Raw genomic sequence first — 12723 nt, forward strand, 5'->3', positions numbered from 1 at the left:
AAAGCTATTTGAATACAACTTGTTAGTAGAAAAAGAGGAAAGCTTTCCACAAGCATTCCTGATAAGAGGAACCAGAAAATAATAGGTTCTTCTAATTTTGTTTTATAGATTTTTTTCCAAGATGTACTAGAAAGTTTAAGGGAACAATATTGCTGTTGAACTTGTACTGCAGGGGTTATACAACTGCTTCACAAGTTCACAACCAAATCATACATAACTTTTCAAAATGGACCAGCCCGTAGCGGCCAGCTGCCTGACTAATACTGCAGATGTGCAAGTACTGTACAATGATCGGTCACTACTCATTTGGTAATAATATTCATCTCTCTCTATGAAAAGCTGTGTATATTATATTCAGAGTATTCAAAGGATCAGAGTACATTTTCAAAATTCTCTCATTGAGACAATGATGTTACAAAGTATGGATCTTGTAATTAAAATATGGATGTTTTCTCTTTATAGGCTTGTCGATATGGGCATGTCCAGCATTTAGAACATTTTCTGTTTTATGGAGCAGATATGGGAGCACAAAATGCATCTGGAAACACTGCATTACATATCTGTGCACTTTACAACCAGGTTAGTTTTTATAATTTTGCTGTAGATAACATATGTGTTTCATTGGAATATAAAAACATATATTCTTATACATTTTTCAAAAGAAAGAAAATGCATTATTTATTTATCATATTTCTATACTGTTTGCTATGTACATCTCTAGGTGGTGTACAGAATTTAAAATATTTAAAACATGTCAATAAAACAATAGAATAAAATAGTTATTAAAACAAGTTTTTAAAATTATTAAAAATTAATTTTCATTAAAAGCCTGCAAAAACAAGAGTCTTGCGGTGCTTCCTGAAAACAAACCGAGAAGGAGATACTCTTATTTCAGTAGGGAGCATATTCCAAAGCCCTTAGCCAGCCAGAGAAAGCCTGGTCATTAGGATCAAAATTAAGATTTTTTCATTCCTCAATATTAATTACTTTATTAATACTTTATCATTTTTTCCTCCAAAGACCACAGGGCAGTATAGATGATCCACCCCCCTGCTTCTCTCTTATCTTCACAACAACCTGATGAGTTAGGTTGGGTTAAAAGACAGTGACGCTATTCCCACATGCGTGCAAAACTGGGCTAACAAAGCCCCGTCTGGTTTTGCATGTGTGTCAAGCCCAATCCCAGTGGCACCACGGTAGCAAACCCATCTACAAAGCCACCCTCCAAAATGAGGTTAGGAGAGCAAGTGCTCTCCTAACCCCGTTTCACTGATTGTCCGTTTTTGGACGGGCTGTTTCTGGGTGTGCACTCATTTGAGAGGGAGGAGGGGACCTAGAAGGTACTCTCCTTCACTCCAGTTCCTCCATGCAGCAGAAGCTCCTGCTCTAAAATAAAATGGGGGAACTTTCTCCCCCACCACAACTCTCCCAGTCCCTGCTACAGACATTCCATTCCTCTATGCAGGTAGCAGTAGCATTTTAATGTAAAAGGGGGGACTTGCTTCTCGTACCCCACAGCTGCATCTGTGTGGCCTTCACTGTCTGCCCCCCATCCCGCTGCTGCAGCGACATTTAGAGGTAAAAAAGAGGAGCTTCATTCACGCCATCCTTACGCTCCTCACGGTGAGGGTGGAAAATTCTTTGCGGCCTTTGGGAGGCAAAAGGTTTAATCTGCTCCTGAGTACTTACCTGGTTGACAATATTATCAGCTCAAGTGGCTCTTGTTCATTTTCACCAGAGAGCCCTTTCCATGGTTGCTTCTGTGGCCATTTTAGCCTGATTGGCTTCATCCGGGTACTAAAATGCTGAATCTCAATGCTGATCATGTTCCCATGCCTGGCGTTAAGTGTCATGGACAAAAGTGGTTCTAAAAAGGGGAGGAGGAGAGTTTGTCTGCTCACACTTGGGCAGGCAGATTGTTGGGCAGTGATATAGATAGTACACAAACAGAATTGCTATTTTGTCTTGAAAACCCAACACCAGGTACATGCACTCAGTGCTTGTCAGTTGCCTGATAGATTAAGGGAGATGGACTCCTGATGGACCAGAGCTATTCCCCCTTCAGTGCTGGTGTTGCAAACAGAAGTCTGGAGGACATCAACTAGATCGCCATGACTGAGGCATGCCAATGCAAGATTAGTCCTGGGTGTCAGTTTTCTTCCTGTTTATTGATCTGTTTTGGGTGATGTCAGATGCTTGAATAATCCCTGAGCCATGGCAAGAACAAGTTAAGGCAGCTAAGATGGATGGGGCAAGTAGTTGTCAGTTCTGAAGTCCCAAAACCATAGTTGTAGACTGCAGGCAAATGGGACAGGCCTGCATGTAAGCAACAAGTAGACATAGGAGGCGTCCAGGCAAGATAAACAAGTAAGCCGGGTAATAGTCTTGCAGGTGCTGAGGACTTAATTTGGTGATAGACTACTCAGACTGAAGAACAGCAGCAGGACTGGGAGATTAGATAGGATGAAGTGGAAGGTTCCCCATTTTCACCTAGCTCACAGGCCCAGAATCAGAAGTTTCTGCTAGTTGACTTGATGATCCGAGGATGTGGTCTCCAGTTTAACATTGTGTTTGTATGGAGGATATCTTTCATAGTGTAAACTATCATAGGCACACATTTCTTACTGTGATCATTTGATGTACCATCTAAAAGGTAAATCTTTACTTGTGTTAGATCAGGCTCTCTTTATTGGATTTGCTAAAGCCAGTAGGTTTGATATTCATAAACATATGACAAGTGAGGCTTGTGCTTATTTTATCACTTGATTGTTTTATAACACTTCAGCGTTATAGCCATTGTGCTTCAAATGCTGCATTGCATTAGAACTGCACAAGTAATGAGGCTTGTTATAACTAGTATAACATCTGTTAAAGCATCTGTTTCTTAATTAATTACTGTCTCACATGTAAAAAAAAAACCCCTGTAAAAGCACAGATCTTTTTTCCCTTTGGCACTCCTAAAATATCTTTGGGTTTTGGAAAGGACTAGAATTTGGAATATTCTGTGCCAGTATGATTTTTCTAAACACTAAGGTACATGTGGACAAATTGGTATTAGTTATTAAAAAGGTGGTCTAGAACTGCCATGTGTAGCACTTTCAGACTGATATCCAAACTAGCATTGTGCTGGTGCAACAGTGTTGACACCACCACTAATGCTGCACCATTGTGCAAGGGAGGAGAGGGGCAATTTTTGCCAAACTCCCCTTCCCTTTGAAGCCCATGTGCCTCCAGAAAATATGTTCTGGAGGGCTGTACAACCCTCAGGGACATATCTGCAGGATGATCTACATTGGCAAAAATAACTTTCTTCCTCTCATGTGACAGCACAGGTTTAGTGTTCTTATGTTCTTATGTATGTATGTATTTATTTATTTATCAAATTTGTACACCGCTCCAAACTTTCGCCTCTGGGCGGTTAACAATAGCATAAAGCCAGTTAAAAACATTTACAAAAAACTTAAAACAATTTAAAAATAAACCAGAGATTAAAATTCCCAAAATTTAGGAAGCTGAGAAAGCTTGGGCAAAAAGATGGGTTTTCAGGAGTTTTTTGAAAATTGCCAGAGATGGGGAGGATCGTATCTCAGCAGGGAGCGCATTCCACAATCTTAGGGCAGTGACCGAGTAGGGCCGTCTCTGTGTAGCCACCAAACGAGTTGACGGTAACTGGATATGGACCTCCTCAGATGACCTCAATGGACGATGTGGCTCGTAGTGAAGAAGACGCTCTCTTAGATATCCAGGGCCTAAGCTGTTTAGCATATAACTAGCATTTGTATTTTGTCCGGAAACCTATTGGCAGCCAGTGTAGCTCCATCAACAGAGGAGTAACGTGGTCTCTCCGAGATGACCCAGAGACCAACCTGGCTGCCGCATTCTGAACCAACTGGTGCAGCTGCGCTGGTCTTGTGGTAGCAAGCATGACTTGTTCCCATAGCTAAGCAGGGTCTGCCCTGGTTGCATATGAATGGGAGACTTGATGTGTGAGCACTGCAAGATATCCCCCTCAGGGGATGGAGCCGCTCTGGGAAGAGCAGAAGGTTTCAAGTTCCCTCCCTGGCTTCTCCAAGATAGGGCTGAGAGAGATTCCTGCCTGCAACCTTGGAGAAGCCGCGGTCTGTGTAGACAGTACTGAGCTAGATAGACCAATGGTCTGACTCAGTATATGGCAGTTTCCTATGTTCCTATGGTGTATGAGCCGGAGCTGACAGAAAGCACCCCTGGCCACTGCCTCAACCTGAGAAAGCAGGGAGAGGTATGAATCCAGAAGTACTCCCAGATTTTGAACCTGTTCCTTTTGGGGAAGTGTGACCCCATCTAGAACAGGTAGATCAAAATCATCTCTAGAGTTCTGACCCCGCACAATAAGTACCTCCGTCTTATCTGGATTGAGCTTCAGTTTATTCTCCCTCATCCAGCCCATTGCTGCTTCCAGGCAGGCATTTAGGGAGGATATGCCATCACCTAAAGAAGCTGACATGGAGAAGTAGATCTGGGTGTCATCAGCATACTGGTAGCACTCAGCTCCAAATCCCCTGATGATCTCTCCCAGTGGTTTCATGTAAATGTTAAAAAGCATTGGAGAAAGTACGGAGCCTTGAGGGACACCATATTTAAGCTCAGATTTCAAAGAGCAGCAGTCTCCAATTGACACCATCTGGAATCTATCCAAGAGGTAGGAACGGAACCACTGTTAAAAAGTGCCTCCCTCCCCCAACCCCCTCAGATGTTCCAGAAGGATACTATGGTCGATAGTATTGAAAGCCACCAAGAGGTCCAAAAGGACCAACAGAGTCACACTTCCTCTGTCAATTCCCAATTGGAGATCATCCATCAAGCTGACCAAGGCAGTCTCCACCCCACAGCCCGCCCAAAAACCAGTTTGAAATGGGTCTAGATAATCGGTTTCTTCCAAGACCTTCTGAAGCTGGGTGGCCACCACCCTCTCAATTACCTTGTCCAGGCTTGGGAGGTTGGAAACAGGCCGATAATTGCTCAACTCTGAGGGATCTAATGCAGGCTTCTTTAGAAGAGGTCTAATGATTGCCTCCTTAAGACCAGGAGGCATCCTGCCCTCCCTTAGAGAAGCATTTATGATTTCTGCCAGGCTGTCTGTAACAGCCTCCCTGCTAGGTAGAAGAAGCCATGTTGGACAAGGGTCAAGAGGACAAGTGGTAGGCCTCACCGCTCCAAGCAGCTTGTCCACATCCTCATGAGTCACAAACTGAAACCGATTCAGTCGAATCACATAAGAGGAGTTGCCGGGCACCTCCAGTTCAGACATCAAATTAATTGTGGAGTCTCCATCTAGGTTGGCCTGAAGTCAAGAGATTTTATTCGGGTAACCGATGACTCCAAATTCTGCTTCAAGGCAGGGGGAGCAGATACTAGTCCCCTCACAATCCTGAACAACTTAGCTGGACGTGAACTCGCAGAGGCAATACGGGCAGAAAAGAACCGCCTCTTTGCCACACATATTGCCTGAGCATGGATCTTTAGATGTGCTCTATGTTGCAATTTGTCGGATTCAAGTTGAGTCTTTCTCCACTTCCGCTTCAGCCCCCATAGATCTTCCATATACCAAGGGGCCAATTTTGAAGAGGGTCAGAGGGGACGCTTGGGAGCAATCATGTCTACTGCCCTGGTGAGCAAGTTGTTCCAATTCTCAACCAGGGTATCAACAGGATCACCAGCAAAGCCAACACTGAATCCATTCAAGGCTTCTTGGAATCTTACTGGATCCAATAACCTCTTCGGGTGGACCATTCTAATGGGCCCCTCGCCCCTGCGAAGGTGGGAAGTGGTTGTAAGTCCCACCTTAACCAGATGGTGGTCCGTCCATGACAATGGGGAAATCACACGAGTCCCCACCCACGGAACACCACCCTGATCAGAGTAAAGACCAAATCAAGCATGTGACCTGCAATATGTGTCAGTCCAGAGACCACTTGGGATAGGCCCATAGTTGTCATGGCCGCTATGAACTCCTGAGCTACCCTGGATAGATTGGTCCCGAAATGAACATTGAAGTCCCCCAGCACCAAGAGTCTGGGAGCTCAGTGAGGGACCAAGTCCGTGAGCTCAGCGACCAAGTCCGTGAGCTCAGTAAGGGATTCCTCTGGGCAGCGGGGCAATGAGTATACCAACAGAAGTCCCAATCTATGTCTGGTCCCCAAACTCAAATGCACACATTCAATATGGCCCGATACCCTAACAGGGATCCTGGTAAGGGAGATGTTATTTTTATAGACCACAGCCACTCCACAGCTCCTCTACAGAATATCCCAGCAGGTGACCTGAGGAACAGCTGAGTCACTCAGGGGCTGGTCTAATCCTGCCCATGCTTCCCACAGATGTTAACCTGAGGCTGCAGCCCCACAGGGGAAGCAGAAGCAGGCAGGCAACAGCAGAAGATCAGCAGTTGCTTCAGAATGGGAAAGTGCTGATATTTTCCATTTGATGGTCAGTAGTTGCTTCAGAATGGGAAAGTGCTGATATATTATCGAGAGCCAGCGTGGTGTAGTGGTTAGAGTGCTGGATTAGGACCAGGAAGACCTGAGTTCAAATCCCCATTCAGCCATGAAACTAGCTGGGTGACTCTGGGCCAGTCACTTCTCTTTCAGCCTAACCTACTTCACAGGGTTGTTGTGAAAGAGAATCTCAAGTATGTAGTACACCACTCTGGGCTCCTTGAAGGAAGAGCGGGATATAAATGTAATAATAATAATAATAGATTTTCCAAATGCACCCAATTTCCTTTTTAATGGGATACTAAAGAAGGAGGGGTTTAGTTTCTGAAGTGCTGTCTCAGTCAGCTTTTAGTGGCTGAACTAATTTAAGATGCTAATTTAGGATCAGCTTGATTTAATAAGACTCCTATGGTCAAGCGGGCTTTGAGAATACTTCCATTGAAGTGCCTGTCAGCACTCCCTTGTTAAAAATGTGTGAGATATCACATTCTACTTTGAAGCTAAAATCTCACTTAATTATAAAGTGACTATCGGCATTCTACCATTATAAACAGGATGCAGGGAGGCATCATGTTCGTCAGCTTATTTTTCTTGAAAGAAGGGTCATACTGGTTTGAAATTTCCTGTTAAGAAAGGTCAGTTTGAAGTTATGTGTGTGAAATTTCAGGTGAAAAAGCTGAAAAATTGATGAGTGACTTTTAAGTACATGCACATGATTGAACTGTCATTTTGACTCTAATAGAATCTTCACTTGTATGTGTTATGATTTCCCAGATGTTCTTATTTATCATTATTTATATTCATTTATGATGTTGTTTGGCCCTTAGTGTATAAAATGACAAAATATGGAAAATACACAGTAAGACTAATGGAAGCATACATAACAAGACATCAATTCACCATTCTGAATTGTAGCCTGGCTTGCACAATGCACATTAAGATGACATTTAAGAATTTAGTGTTATATGTATTATAAAAAGTCAAGAGCATTGAAAAATACGATTAAACTATTTTAAAGGTCAGAATTTTATGTAGAAATTTTATGTCAGAATTTTATGTAACAACAGAACAGATTGGAGATTTACTGCCTTTGTGAGTTGCACAGGATACAATTTGTGAATTTTAATTTGATTATTAATTTATTTATTTCTTGCTTATTTGTTTCATAATTGGCAGGGGAGATAACAAATAGAACATATTTATATCATATTTGGGTTTGGGGGTTATTAACCCCTACTAACTAAGAAAAGGGGCATGCTTTAAAATGGTGATTCTCTTTATTTAGCAGAAGGAGAGCAACTGACCATATCCAAACCCAGCACAGAATCCCTCCAGTGGCTGTTGCTGGTATCTATCTTACATTTCTTTTTAGATTGTAAGCCCTTTGGGGAAAGAGAACCATCTTATTTATTTATTTATTTATTTGTTCATTCATTCATTCATTATTTCTCTGTGTAAACTACTTTGGAAACTTTTGTTGAAAAGTGGTATATAAATATTTGTTGTTTATCAACTTAAATGCTTTTTCTAGTACATTATAATTTTCTATAAAAGAATTATAAAAGTATTACATTAAATTTATTATATGCCATTAATATCTATATTTTAAATATAAATACTTAGGTTGCAGCATTTTGATGTTAGTTTGCTAGGATATTTGAAAATAAATCACACTGATTTCAGTGACTGACATCCAAACTAAGAAAGCCTGTGTGCAGCAAAGAAAGCATGTGTGCAACATGCTGCATTCTAGACTAAAGTAGTTTCTTGCATGTGGGGGGCTTTTCACCAATCTCCCTTTCTCTCTGACGAGCTCTGTGCCACTCTGCCATGCAGCCTCAGATACATATTTTTGGGTGGTACAGAGCACTTCAAAGGGAAGGTGAGATCGGCAATAATTGTCCTCACCTTGCATGAACGTTTGCACTGCTTTAGTCTGGAACTCAGCATGCTACATATGTGCTTTTTTATTGTGGATGTAAGCCAATGAAAATTAGGACTGAATTACATAATACTTTTATTGTAGATGCATGTAGTCTTGTTTGTCTTCAAGCACATGCAGCCAAAAATAATGTGTGACCTAGGTGCTCACAAGATATTGTTGTGAACAGCCTGGCTGTCACTAACACAAGTGTAGCCAATCAGGCTACTTCAGATTCATTATTCGTGAGATCACATATGTTCGGGAAAGAGGGAGATAAGAAGCATCCCACACAGATTATAATTTTAAAAGCTTTATTGAAACTATGGTTACATTTGGGCAACTAAGCACTCAAGCATTTAAACAGAATACTTATTCATTGTAATATAGAGCTGTCAGCAGCATTTTAAAATCATTCATCCTCACTGGAAATAGTTAACATGCTAAAAACATCTTCTGCTCTGAGTAATTGTAAATATATTCCATCTAGTCTGGGCTAGTGGCCAACTTGGTCCTATCTCTACTACTGCCTAGCAACAAACCAAAACAATTTCCACAGCCCAACTTCAACAGAAAAAAGCATATCTTTTCTACTTTTGCAAGCAATTTTAAAGCAGTTTTTAAGATCACCCTTTTAATAAGCTATCAAAGCTTAGCAATGTCAGTATCTCCAGTTTTGTTCCCAAATAAAATCAAGGTTGCTCACACAGAAAGCAGAAAGCCACACATAGTCTCTGAGTTGAAAGGCCAAGACAGAGGTGGGGGGGGGGAAGGGAGCTCATTGCTGACATAGAGAAATATGAACCAAAGGCAAAGGAAATGAGAGGCAGAGGGATTAAGGGGGAAGAAAAGATGGCGGTGCGGAGACCAAGGCAGAATGCTGTTAGGTCAGTTAACAGAGGCCGTGAGAGGCCCTTCTGGGAAGCAGGAAGCACAGAGATTGCATGGAGGGGAAATAAGATTAGAGAGTTAAGTTAGTCTTGTAGGAAGGCATTGTTGTTGATAATACTACCAGCCAATCATTTGTAGCCCTTCGGAGGCCTTGAGGATGGGCAGGAAGCTCTGTGCTGTCCAGGCAGCGTAGGAAGCCGAATGCCAAGACAATCTGTGAGGCACAGATTTGCCTTCACAGGTTAAGGCTCACATATTAGCTCAGGGGCTAGAGAATGTGCCTCCTTGGGGTTCTGAGTCGCTTCCCTTCCCCTGCTTGTTCCCCTGCCATTTCCACTTGCCTGTGGGAGGGGTGTGTATGTCCCTTTTATAAACTCTCCTCCGCCTCTTGTTTGTCATAGCTCCAATCAAAGACAGTCACATCAACTCTTAAGTGTCACTATTCTAAACCTAAAGTAAACATTTTTTGGTCTCCCACCATTGGCATAATGGGGTCCAGGCTTGACTTGTTTACAAGTCCAGATGGCAACAATCCTGTTTATGTATGGCTTGACCAGTCTGTGGTCAGTTCTCAAAGTTTCACTGGTGCCTTCAGTTCCAAGAAATATTATTTAGAGATAGCATGCAAAGAATTGTTATTAGAAAATAGCATATAATAAACGTTATCAGGAGATACCTTATAAAAGTAATTCAGCAGTTACTTTGTGAAAGTATACTGTATATTCCAAATGCATGTATGTACTGATATCTAAAATGTGATTTTCTCAGACCTTCTGAATATGATTAACATAGCAAGTTTCAAGCTGGTCCTTATGATTGACATTAGCATAGCACAATGCAAAAACAAAAAAACAAAAACACAATGCAAGGCAGGACAGGGTAAATTTCTCTTCTTCTCAGGCCTTGACTACAGAATAAACAATTCCATTAAATTACTTGGCTCAGTAGAACCAAAATTCACACTTCAGTCTCTTGCAAACCAGCCATTTTAGACACGGGCCTGAGTTTTGCTTTTTGGAGCTGCAGAGCTGCTGGTCCCAATCCCATGGGGGTTCACCACAATATAGTCTGAAACAATTCCTTTGATTTTGACCATACATTTTGCCAGCTTCTCTGATTATGGTTGATGCTGTGGATTATATCCACAATTACCTGGTTCATACATTATATTCCCCCATGCATATCTGGGGATTGTCAGGTTGTGAGACAGATATACACCGTCTTCCCTTCTGAATGGGGCTCTCTTGACTGTGAGTTTGGAACCAAAGCATGGCTAGCTCCTTCGCTCAGGTTCAGCCTTGGTTATGGGCTGTTAGCAGCCTCTTTATGGTTTAATTGCTGTGACACATTGTTTTCCTTGCCCTTATTTAAACAAAGGCATCATGAGAAGCTGTATTTAAAAATGTGTTGTGATGTGGGAATGGAGTGCTTAATAGTTCCTTTAGCATGTTTCCTGTAAGATCCCAGGCTGCTTTTTCATACATGGTGGATAAGATTGTTTTTAGATTGCACCAGGGTGGAGCTGTGATAGAGCAGATGGTTCAAAGAACCCATCGTTCCCCGCGTTGAGGAGCCACAGAGCATCTGGAGGAGTTGCTGAGCACCTCTGGCCGGGGCTCCTGCTGCTGCCTTCCTGGCCTGGCTCTGTGCCTCCTCCTTGCATCAGCTGGATTTCTGGTCAATGGAAGGGGGGCGTGCATGTGGCACAGTGCCGCCACCAGCCACTGAAGGAGGCAGCTGGCCCATTTGTGTGCCTCCTCCCTGCATCGGCCGGACTCCCAGCTGATGGAAGGAGGGCACACACATGGCCCATCATTGCCACCTCCTTCAGCAGCCAGCAAGGTCTTGTCTCCTTCCATCGGCCAGGAACATGGCTGATAGAAGGAGGATGGGTGGAGCTGGGGGGGGGGTTACCATGGGGAGAGGGGAGGCCCTGGATTGCTCCTCCCACAATTTGAGTTTAAAAAGGGGGGAATTAACACAGCTGAGCACCACATGCAGTTTTCCTCCTAGGGTGCTTTGAAAAAACTATGTGTTAGTTGATTGCATTTTTATTGTAATACTATCATACATCATTTCATTTCCAGGACAGCTGTACAAGAGTTTTGTTGTTACGAGGGGCCAACAAAGAGTTAAAGAACTATAACAGCCAATCTCCCTTTCAGGTAAAAATAAATTAAGAATTAAGTGTTCTTTTGTATGTGTGAAATAGACAATGATATATGCATTTTTTAGAAGCAACAAAAAGTATGGATGGAGTAATCAAATTTCTTCACATTAAATGTTTGATTTGTCACATCTTCCTTCAAGGAATTTGGGATGGCTTACACAGGGTTTTTAAAATTTTGTGTTTATAACCGTCTTTTGATGTTGGTTAGAGTGAAGTCTGTTCTGTTCATTAGACCAGGGCTTGACAAATCCCAGGTGCCAAATTAACTCAAGGCTGACCAGAGAAATGGTCTTAGACAACAGCTTCGGATTTAAAGAGAGCAGAAGAAGAGGGGAGCCAGAGGCTTCATAGTAGAGATTAGTATACCAAAGTCTGGTGGGGTGTGTGGACCCTTGTAGCTTGACCAATTAATTAATTAATTAATTAATTAATTAATTAATTAATTAATTAAAATATTTCTATGCCGCCCAAAACTTGCGTCTCTGGGTGGTTTACAATTAAAATGTTGAGGGACCTCTTTCCTCTGGGACAGGCAGAAAGGCAGGAGTGGGGACCCAAGTGCTATATGAGGGTTTAGGAACCAGGAAAAATCCAAACAGGGTCTGATCTCGGGAGACTAGTAATTGGGTGCAACCAGGCTTGCTGCACAGATTGGGCTTGGAAGCAGGGCCAATCTGGAGGCGAAAAGTGGGATGGTCACGAGAGTCTAGGCACAGCAAGATGATGTAGCTAATGCCCAAACCCACAAACACACAGTGTGTTTGTTCCTTGGACACTAAACTCTTCTTTGGTTTAGTGGTCTCTAAGGCTGAAATAGTCAACATCTTGCCCTGAGGTGGAATGCTGACCACCAGGGATGTGCACAAATTGTTTTTTTATTGGATTAGTGCTCCAAACAAATCATTTCTGATTTGTTTTGTGTCCAAATTTACCCCCCAAATCACCCCAGATTTGATTTGTATTTGCTTCAATTTGATTCCTATTTGGACTGATTCAGACAATTTAACAAGGTCCTAGGGGCGCCAAATGTGGGTGGTGGGTAGGTCCCCATAGGCGCCACATACCATCCAAATTTCAAGGCAATGGGACACATGGTTGATTTTTAATGAATTTCTTTAGTTTTTACTGATTTTGAACATTTCTGCCATAGGAAACAATGGGGATTTGAAACTGCCGTATCCTAACCCTAACACGGATCCCCAGCTTTCATTTTTTAAAAAAAGCTAAGCTCTAGCCCTTGTAGAAGTGGAGTTATGGAGCAAAATGTG

The 12723-nt window shown here is 42.4% G+C and overlaps 1 protein-coding gene across 17 annotated transcripts in view; it reads left to right on the forward strand.

Annotated features, from left to right (window-relative positions):
- SHANK2 (SH3 and multiple ankyrin repeat domains 2) overlaps nt 1-12723 on the forward strand; it is a 695900-nt gene that overhangs the window by 142320 nt on the left and 540857 nt on the right. For 16 of the 17 annotated variants that reach the window (XM_053285990.1, XM_053285997.1, XM_053285975.1 and 13 more), the window contains 2 exons: nt 463-579; nt 11373-11450. In XM_053285990.1, the coding sequence (XP_053141965.1) occupies nt 463-579; nt 11373-11450 (195 nt within the window). Of the gene's footprint in view, nt 1-462; nt 580-7758; nt 7821-11372; nt 11451-12723 lie in introns of all 17 variants that reach the window. The other variant, XM_053285991.1, reaches the window with a different exon arrangement.

Source organism: Hemicordylus capensis, chromosome 1 (assembly GCF_027244095.1).
Source record: "Hemicordylus capensis ecotype Gifberg chromosome 1, rHemCap1.1.pri, whole genome shotgun sequence".
NCBI classification, from domain to species: domain Eukaryota; kingdom Metazoa; phylum Chordata; class Lepidosauria; order Squamata; family Cordylidae; genus Hemicordylus; species Hemicordylus capensis.